This window comes from Aplysia californica, unplaced genomic scaffold (assembly GCF_000002075.1).
Source record: "Aplysia californica isolate F4 #8 unplaced genomic scaffold, AplCal3.0 scaffold00229, whole genome shotgun sequence".
Lineage (NCBI taxonomy): Eukaryota > Metazoa > Mollusca > Gastropoda > Aplysiida > Aplysiidae > Aplysia > Aplysia californica.
In genome coordinates this window covers 761,265-770,818 of record NW_004797499.1, presented here as the reverse complement: position 1 = coordinate 770,818, position 9,554 = coordinate 761,265, and the positions used below count along the sequence as shown (strand labels likewise).

The 9,554-nt window shown below is 40.6% G+C and overlaps 1 protein-coding gene across 1 annotated transcript in view; it reads right to left on the bottom strand.

The window, feature by feature from the left end:
• LOC101851415 (chitinase-3-like protein 1) overlaps positions 1-9,431 on the bottom strand; it is a 20,424-nt gene extending 10,993 nt beyond the window's left edge. The window contains exons 1-5 of the mRNA XM_013083401.2: positions 9,323-9,431; positions 8,765-8,830; positions 1,519-1,732; positions 466-738; positions 120-205 (exon numbers count right to left, since the gene is read on the bottom strand). Coding sequence (XP_012938855.2) covers positions 120-205; positions 466-738; positions 1,519-1,732; positions 8,765-8,825 — 634 coding nt within the window. The 5' untranslated portion in view covers positions 8,826-8,830; positions 9,323-9,431. The remainder of the gene's footprint in view (positions 1-119; positions 206-465; positions 739-1,518; positions 1,733-8,764; positions 8,831-9,322) is intronic.
• Positions 9,432-9,554: the final 123 nt, after the last annotated feature.

Genomic DNA, 9,554 nt, shown 5'->3' with positions numbered 1-9,554 from the left:
TGTGTGTGTGTGTGTGTGTGAGTGAGTGAGTGTGTGTGTGTGTGTGTGTGTGTGTGTGTGTGTGTGTGTGTTTATTGTTTGTTTACTTGAAGGTTTCGTACGCATATTGTAGTACTTACGGTCAAAGTAGGAAAGTTGTGGCATGACCATGTTAGGAGTACTATGGGTTAAATTAGATTTCTCAGGGGGCGGACTGTTTTGGTCCCTGCCAATGTGATGTATATTATACCCATGCTAAGAGACAAAACTTGAGACACACCGAAGTTTGCTTTCTCAAATCACCGAAAAGAGACTCAAATATCTTAGTAACAGAAACAGAAAAAGGAAAAAAAATGACCTGATGACAATTGTTGCGCTGCAGGGTATTAGAAAGGAGAAAAAAAAGGGGGTGGGGGGAGAGACTTCCTTTACCATGTACAGAAGACGTAATGACTAAGAATGGTCTACTATGTCATGAAATTAAACTTCAAAGAAGAAATCGGGAAAGATAAAGGTCTTGTTGTTACCCGTAGTAATCGAATAAACGTCCTCTTCGTTTCTTTGGTCGGGTATTCCCAATCGATATCAAATCCGTCGAAGCTTCGTTTCCTCAAGAATTCAACGGCATTTTGAGCAAACCGCTTGATGATGATGTCATTCTCTGTCACAGTCACAAAACCGGACCCGTCATCGAATTGTCCGCCAACTGACAGGAGAGTCTTCAACCGAGGGTTCTGTTGTTTCAGTTTGTTGAATTGGCTGTGTGGAGATAGAAAAGGGTATCTATCTATCTATCTATCTATCTATCTATCTATCTATCTATCTATCTATCTATCTAACCAAACAAGCTATACATTCTCTTGACGTAAAATGTTCATATGGCCTTATACAGCTGCAACTGCCGTAAAACTGTCTTACTAAACTGAACTAAAGATAATATGTCAAAATTGTATAAGTTTAACGTAACTTGCATCACTGTAAAGTTCTTTAAAAGGTAAAACCTCCGAATTCAACGTCCTTCTCCGACAAGGGTCTTAGTAAATGGGAAAATTCGTGCAAAGTGCCTTTCTTAAGGACTCGGCGTCGCACCGAGCTGAGCCCTCGAACCCCTGAACCCGCAATCTTACTATTACAAATCCTCTGCGCTATCGACGCCACCTCTTTTTGTGAGCATCCACTTTAAAATAAGATAAGATAAGATAAGGTAAGATAAGATATTCCATTGGCCTTTCACTATAACAAATTAGCCATGTGCTGTCAAGAGCTTCTGCGACACAACTATACACAGATCAACTCATATCAACACGTTGTCCCAGTCTAACATGATTTTTTTTCTTTGGTGTTATGTTTTGTTTTTGTTTGTTTGGTTGTTGTTGTTTTTTTTCAGTATTTTGTGGTTTGTATTGTAGGTGGTTACCAAAAAAGACCCCCCCCCCCCCACACACACACACACACAAACATGAGAACCCTGACAACACACGTTTCATGAGTATAAAGACAGACTCCTTCCCATAAACTTCCCACATCTCATCTTCTTACCCATATTTCCCTATGTGCCCAGGTCTTGCATCCTCCACCAAGGGCTCGAAAGGGACAAGGAGTTTGCTCTCCACATCTATCTTCCCGAAGGCGTAGATGAGATGGGTGCAGAGGGACGGGTCAATGTCCGCCACGTCAAACTTGGCGTAGTGAGACTTGCGATGGACTGACCAGCTGGTGAAGTAACACACTCGAAGAAACTCATTACACTCGCCTGGGGAGACAACGGGATCAGTTGTTTGCTTGTTCATTTTGATTGTTTGGTTGGTTGATTGGTTGGTTGATTGGTTGGTTGGTTGGTTGGTTGGTTGGTTGGTTGGTTGGTTGGTTGGTTGGTTGGTTGGTAGGTTGGTTGATTGGTTGGTTGGTTGGTTGGTTGGTTGGTTAATGTTTGTTTGTTGTCTGTTCTTTTTTCTTGTTTGTTTGCTTCGTAGTACTTCCAAAAGCGTTATCTATTTTCTTGTCTCCCTTTAGCAAAGTAAGATGACATTGTGATGTAGGTGAACTAAGACCTGAGATTTTTTCGCTACATGTGTACCTAGGGGGGGGGGTTGTCTGTTTGTTTGTTTGTTTTGTTGGGGGGTGGCTTTTTTAGAGGGGGGAGAGGGTGCCGAAAGCCTAAACGAAATGGGAGCAGGGGGATGGCCAATGTCATTGGTGTAGTGAGACTTGCAATGGACTGACCAGCGGGTGAAGTAACACACTCGAAGAAACTCACTACACTCGCCTGGAGAGACAACGGGATCAGTTGTTTGCTTGTTAATGTTTGATTGTTTGGTTGGTTGGTTGGTTCATTGGTTGGTTGGTTGGTTGGTTAATGTTTGTTTCTTGTTTGGGTTTTTTTGTTTGTTTGTTTGTCTGCTTCGTTGTACTTCCAAAAGCGTTATCTGTTTTCTTGTCTCCCTTTAGCAAAGTATGAAGACGTGGTGATATAGGTGAACTAAGACCTGAGATTTTTTCGCTATGTGTGTGTGTATATGTGGGGGTGTTTGTTTGTTTGTTTGTTTTGTTTGGGGAGGGTGGCTTTTTTAGAGGGGCGAGAGAGTGCCGAAAGCCTAAATGAAAAAGGAGCAAAGGGATGGTCAATGTTGTTGACGTAGTGAGACTATCGGTGGACTGACCAGCTGGTGAAATGAAATAGCACAGTCGGAGGAACTCGATACACTCGCCTGAAGAGACAACACGGTCAGTTGCTTGTTAATGTTGGATTGTGTGTTTGTTTGTTTACATGTTTGTTTGTTTTGTGGGATTTTAACAAACTTTTTAATTTGCATTTTCTCTGTAATACGAAACATGATGACGTGATTATAGAGATGGGGTTTGTTTTTGTTCTCTTTCGGTCATTAATCTTGTTTCTTTGTTTGCTTTCTTGTTTTCTTTACTTTTTTTGTTATTGCTTGGGTTTTTTTCATTATTATTAGACTGTTTTGTTTTGTTTGTTTGGTTGGGGGGGGTTGGAGGGTGGCCTTTTTTAATTTGGAAAAAAGGGGGGGAAGGGGTATTGTCTGATGCTGTTGTTATATTTTAGGGGGTGGGGTTGGGGGGGGGAGATTGTTTCTGATTTTGTTTGGGGTGTCTTTTGTAGGAGGTAGGGGTTGGAAAGGGGGGGGGGGACATGCTAAACCAAAGGACTGCAGAAACATATATTGCATGCTTGCGGTTTTAGGGGCCACAAATAGATGGATGCTGTCGGAACAAGGAAGGTTTAGAAAGAATGAAGGCACGGGTCACACTAGATAATGTCCACTCAACGGACGGCTACGAAGTATGACGTCATTTAATCGCAGGGACAGAGGAGAACGGACACAAATCGCAACAGCTGTATAGATCTATTCACAACCATGTAGAGTATGAAAAGTTTTCTTGTGTGTGCCGGGCCATAGGCAAGTGTGGACTTGCAACTTTGAGATCTTTTTCTGTTTTTTCTTAGTTTTGCTTAATTTATTTTTTCTTTAATCTTTTTGTTTTTTAAAGTTCAAGACCTTCCCATATCTCATATGCAATTCCTCTTTATAAAATTATATTGTCTGTTTCCAACTTTATGACTAAAACGGTTCAGATTGCTTTTTGTTTAATTACATGTAATTACCTCGCACAAAGAGAGGGATAGAGAGAGCGAGAGAGAGAGGGAGAGAGAGAGAGAGAGAGAGAGAGAGAGAGAGAGAGAGAGAAAACTCGCATGATATACTGACTTTGGCAGTTCATTCCCAAGACAACCAGGGGCGGCTCGTCCATAGAGCACGGTTGTGCACTGCCGCCCAAAATTGTTAATGCCCAAAGCACCCACAAAGAGACAATAAAATAACCTTTAACATGCACAAAGATCCAATCCATTTCCAATACAAATTCCTCGCCAGAGCCTAAACGGTAATCATAACAATAGAGTGAAAGAATTAGGTCCTCATCAACCAAAAGATATCAAAGTAATACAACCAACAAAAAGGTGCAATCGTGTTTTCAATACGGATCTTTTCTAAACAGTGAAATGGCTTACTGTCAGCGTTAGCAAACACTCACTGTACTGCTTTTTGGAACTGAGGACGCCAAGTGGTCTAAGACAGGTTTTACTGATCTTGTCCATGTGAAACAAAGCATTAGAAAACACGAATCATCAAAGCGCACGTCAACAATGCCGTTAAGTATCACACTTTCGGAGTAGTAGACATAGCAGCGCAGCTAGACGTTGGTCATCGCATTGCAACGTCCCTCTATAACGAACGGGTGAGAAAGAACAGGCACGTATTGGGTAAGGTTATCGAGTGTATTTTGTTCTGTGGAACTCACGAGCTCGCCCTTCGCGGTCACGAAGAAGGTGATTTGTCGGGGAACAGGGGTATATTTCTTGATTTACTGCACAGAAACGCTATTACTGACAGGATACTGTTTGATCATCTGCAAACTGCTACTGTTGCAAAATATACTTCCAAAATAATACAAAACGAACTGCTTGACTGTATTTTCAAAATATACCACGAAGAACTGATTAAGGACATACGCTCTGCCAACTTTCTTTCTGTTCAGGCTGACGAAGCAACTGATGCAGGTCATTTGTCACAGTTTGTGATCATTCTGGGGTATGTTAAGGACGGAAAACCGGTAGAGCAGTTTCTAAAGTTTTTAAAGTCAAAGACAGAACTTCGTCAGGGTTCGTTTCAACCCTTAAAGAAGCTTTAGAACCATTCAGCGTCGAGGAGAAGCTGATCTCCCAAACCTACGAAATGGCAGCTGTAATGAGCGGGAGAGTCTCTGGTGCACAGACTCAGATGCGCCAATTTTTCCACGCTGTCTTCGTTCATTGCTATGCGCATCAGCTGAATCTTATTTTAAAGCAGGCTTGTTCTGGCATATCAGACTGCAGGATATTTTTCGCTGACGCTACAGGCTTTTCGACATTTTTTGCCCACTCTACAAAGCGCATTGACGTTCTCAGACGCGTTTGTCATCGGAATATTCCACGGCCGTCTGAGACAAGGTGGAATTTTCAGTCTCGACTCATTAACACAATCTTCACTTTGAAAGGAGAGCTGCAACTCTGTCTTGAAGAAATTCAGTCTCAGCACTGGGACGACAACACCACCCACGAAGCCTGTGGTCTTTTGAATGTATTAAAGGGCGATACATTTCTCTTCTTTTTGCACTTTTTCAACAAAGTGTTCACGCACGTTGACGTTGTGTATGGGATCCTCCAACACAGAAGTACAACGCCCATAGCAGCCCAACAAGCTTTAGAAACGTTTAAAGCCGCCATCGAGGAAATTAGAAACAGTATAAGTGTTCCATCAACAAGTCAGACAACTGAAGAACGCGCTTCTAAGAGACGCAGACGTCATAACACAAACGAAAGTGCTGCAGTGGAGGCCTGTGGCATAATAGCTACTCAAGTTGTTGACCGTTTCTCAGATCAATACACTATCAATCGCCGACCCCTCCAAATTCCAGGACAATCAAAGTCGTTTCCTACTGTTCTTTTGGATCATATATCAGAAAGCTACTCTGTTTTACACAAAATCAAGTTGCAAGCGGAATTAGAAATATTATATTGCAATGAAACCTTTAAGTCTGCTCAGTGTCGTACAATTCAGGGCCTTTATTCAACTCTCAAGGACTACAAACTCGACACAACCTTTAGAGAAGTATGCAAAATCCTTGAGATCGCACTGACGACACCATCTACGTCTGTAGAGGCTGAACGAAGCTTCAGTACACTGAAACGAATAAAGACATTCTCCCGTTCTACAATGGGACAAGAGAGATTGAATGCTCTTACATTTATGTCCATCCACAATGACATCATTGGTAGTATCCCCAACTTCGTCAACAGAATAATGGACTCCTTTGCTGAAGCCAAAGAACGAAGGATAGACTGCTTCTTCAAGTAGATATTCTCCAAACAGGTAGGATGAAGAATACATCTCATTTTCCATGCCCTTAACTATATTCAACCTTCTTTAAGTTAAATGTGCACGCCACCTTTTTTGACCCACGAGTCGCCCCTGAAGACAACGGATATTAAACTGACCCATTCAAAAGCATAATTATAACTGATATAAGAAGAAAAAAATAGTGGCATATAAACAGAGATAAAAACCTATTTCGGTTTGGGTTTTTTCCGAGATCTACGTTTTAACAGCGACATTTAAAAAATGTGACAAAGGCTGTGCGGTAAATACGTCTACATCTAGTGTTTTCAACAGCTTTGACACTTTAAAAAAATTCTCATGTTATTCTTTGCGTTATTCCTTTAAAAAAATTCTCATGTTATTCTTTGCGTTATTCCTTTAGGCCTTGGGGTATGGATGGTCTTGTTTTGTTTTGCTGTTTTTTCTCCTTAAATGTTTTTAAAAGATGGTTGTCGTTGTTTTTGCTTTTGTTTGTTTGACGTTTGCTTGTTTTGTTCTATTTTGTTTGTCTGTTTGTTTTTTAAGTTTGTTCATTTGTTGTTGTTTTTGTTGTTTTCTTTTGGGAGGGTAGGTGAGGCATGTTGGAAGGAATTGTTTGAAGGAAGCCCCTACCTCACTGAATAAAAACCACATCTTTTCAAAATAGAAGCTGAAAACGTATTTCTCCGCCTAATCATCCTCCCCACCCCCACATCCACATGCACACCCACCCCACCCCAACTCCCACCTCTACCTCAATACTCACGCCAACCACCACCACCTCCACCCCCAGCCCCATCCTCTCCCATACCCCATCCCAACCACCACCCCCACCCCCATTCTCACTCTCACCCTCACGTCTTGCTGCGTCACCAGGCTGAGACAAAGAGTAGAGCAGAACGAGCAATACAAACTGGACCAGAATGTCGAATGTCACAGTGGCCATGTTCTTTCTCTGGTGCCCCACTTCTTGCTAAAACAGGCCTTCATCTTCCCCGGTCTCTGCTTTGATGTATTATTTCATGAAGTTTCGCGAGACTACTGTCGGGTTTTACTTTTTCAATGTATGATGCAGGAGCTCTTTCCTTGTTTCTCTTTACCCTTCTTTTGACCTGCAGCACAGTTGTCATCAGGTCCGGTTTTAATTTTTAAAATTTCAAAAAAGTTTTATTTCATTTTGGACTCTGTTTTGTTGTTGTTGTTGTTGCTGTACAGTTGTTGTTGGTTTTTTGTTGGGTTTTTTTTTGGGGGGGGGGGCGAAGGTTCTCTTATGTAGATCTAGATCTATCTATTTATTCATTTTTTATTATTCTTTGATTTCATTTATTTATTTATTTATGTATTTATTTACACTTTTTCCTGTTTTTAAGTGTTTTGTTTTGGGTTGGGTTGTTTTAATTTTGTTCTTTTTTTTAGAGAGGCGGGGGTATGTTTGCGCGATCAAATTGGAATGTACTGTGTTGTAGACACATGTAACTCAGCAAAGATAAAAACTAATGCCAAAATTGAAATTATGTCTGCAGTTGCAATCAAGCATACATCTACCATTAACGGATTCGGACATATTTGGCCCCTTGGAAAATAAAGTTAATAATCAAATATTACCCGATGCTCGGGAGGTTTTTGGGGGGATGTTCGGTTGACATTTATCAAATTCGCAAATAGTGGAGACAGAAACCCTTTTCCACAGCTCTTTTGGCGTGCTAATGTATTTGAAAACAAAAGATCTGTCAAATAGATATTATCCGCAAGATGAAACAAGTACACAAGGCATGCTCTCTTTAGCGTCAGTGTGTGTGTGTGTGTGTGTGTGTGTGTGTGTGTGTGTGTGTGTGTGTGTGTGTTTGTGTGTGTATGAGTGTGTATGTGTGTGTATGAGTGTGTATGTGTGCATTCGTGTGTTTGAATGTTTGCATAATACAATATAATGTTTGAGAGAAAGAGAGAGAGAGAGAGAGAGAGAGAGAGAGAGAGTAGAGGGAGAGAGGGTGAGAAGGAGAGAGGGAGAGAGGAGGAGATAAAGAGAGGGAGAGAGATAAACGGGGATTGGGGAATGGGGTAGAAACAGATAAATACGGTATACAACTATGCATAGAACAAAGTGTTCTTCTAAACATATTTCAAAATGAAATCGTGTGTGAGACAAACAAGACAATAAGACTACTGTGAAGGCATAGATCTAATGCGCCGAATAAAAGTTATAAAATGCATTTTGTTATTTGTTACTCACCAACTGAAGCGCACCCTCAGTTATCTATTGTCAACACGTATCATACCTTCTGTTTTTCCTAGCTAGAGCTATGTTTGGTTTGCGTCATATGATATACTCAAGTAAAAACAATGCAGTATGTCTACATTTCAGAGGCAAGAATTCTAACTTGAATTTCAACTTCACTGTTTGAAGCAGTCCAACGGGGATTCAAACTGGGATCACTAGCAAAAATGCCCATTTTGTGTCTTTTCAACAGCGGATGAAATATAGGCCCTGGTGTCATTCGAAGAGAAATGAAAAAAAAAACGTAGTGTAGAACTACGATAGTGAATAATCCCTGTGGCTGAGAGAGAACTCATTAATCGACATCATATTGACATGTTGCTAGTTTCTAACACATCTTTGTTGAATTTGCACCTACTCTGTTGAAACTAGAATTACATCATGGCGTCAAACTCGGCTCTGTTGAATTTGAGCCCTGTAAGCTTACATTTTGGTTGCTCTGATGTGATATTTTCTCTTTTCTTTTCTGACGTTTGAACTTTCTGTGTTAGAACAGAAATGACAGTGTTGCATAAATTCCTTGATGATGTATTTGATTCGTAAAATGTGACATGTGGTCGGGAAAAAGTGTATAAATATTCTATAAACTTACTCGCAATTACAAACATAAGCAGGACAAGACCTAGGCCGATAGGATTGCGTTGCAACACCATTGTACCTGGAAAACAACGGATAAAAATGATATGGATAAAAATATTTAGTAATTAAAATTACGAAAGTCTGTTCCTTCCATCTTTAAAGCACTAAGTTACTCGATACTACATTAATATCTATCGTCTCTTTTCTAACATTCCTGTCCTTTTCTGTATTTTGATTAATATCATTCTGTTAAATTAATTAATCTCTTCGAATTGGGGTGGACCTTCATTATGATCTTGCTAGAATCTGGCGTAATCAAAGAATAATTCAACTGATCTTGGAGACTTCAAGATAGTTTTTCATTAAGATTAGAGATCAAACATTGATTAAAACGTACAAATTACAATCCGAGTTTAGCTTAATAGTTACAGAAAAACAAGACATAGAGTCTCGGAAGAATATCAAGTTGGCATTACATTAAGCATAAAGTATGCAGTCCCAAGCCATATTTACATACGTACTTTACGGAGCTATGAGAGGCACACAACTCAAGGATTTACTCCAATCTTACCTGTGCGTTCCCCAAACACGACCACTCACTGGATCTACCGTCAAATGAACGTCCTCTATGTGATAAGTACTAACTTCCACCCCGCCAGGCCCACCAGTGCACACCCTAATGTCCGTCACTGATAACGGTCGTGTCGTCACATCGGCGTGCCCCGTTGTCAAACACTCACGACATGGAATCTATTTCGATGCAAAAATGTAGGCGGATGAAAATATACTCCCTTCCAATTCCC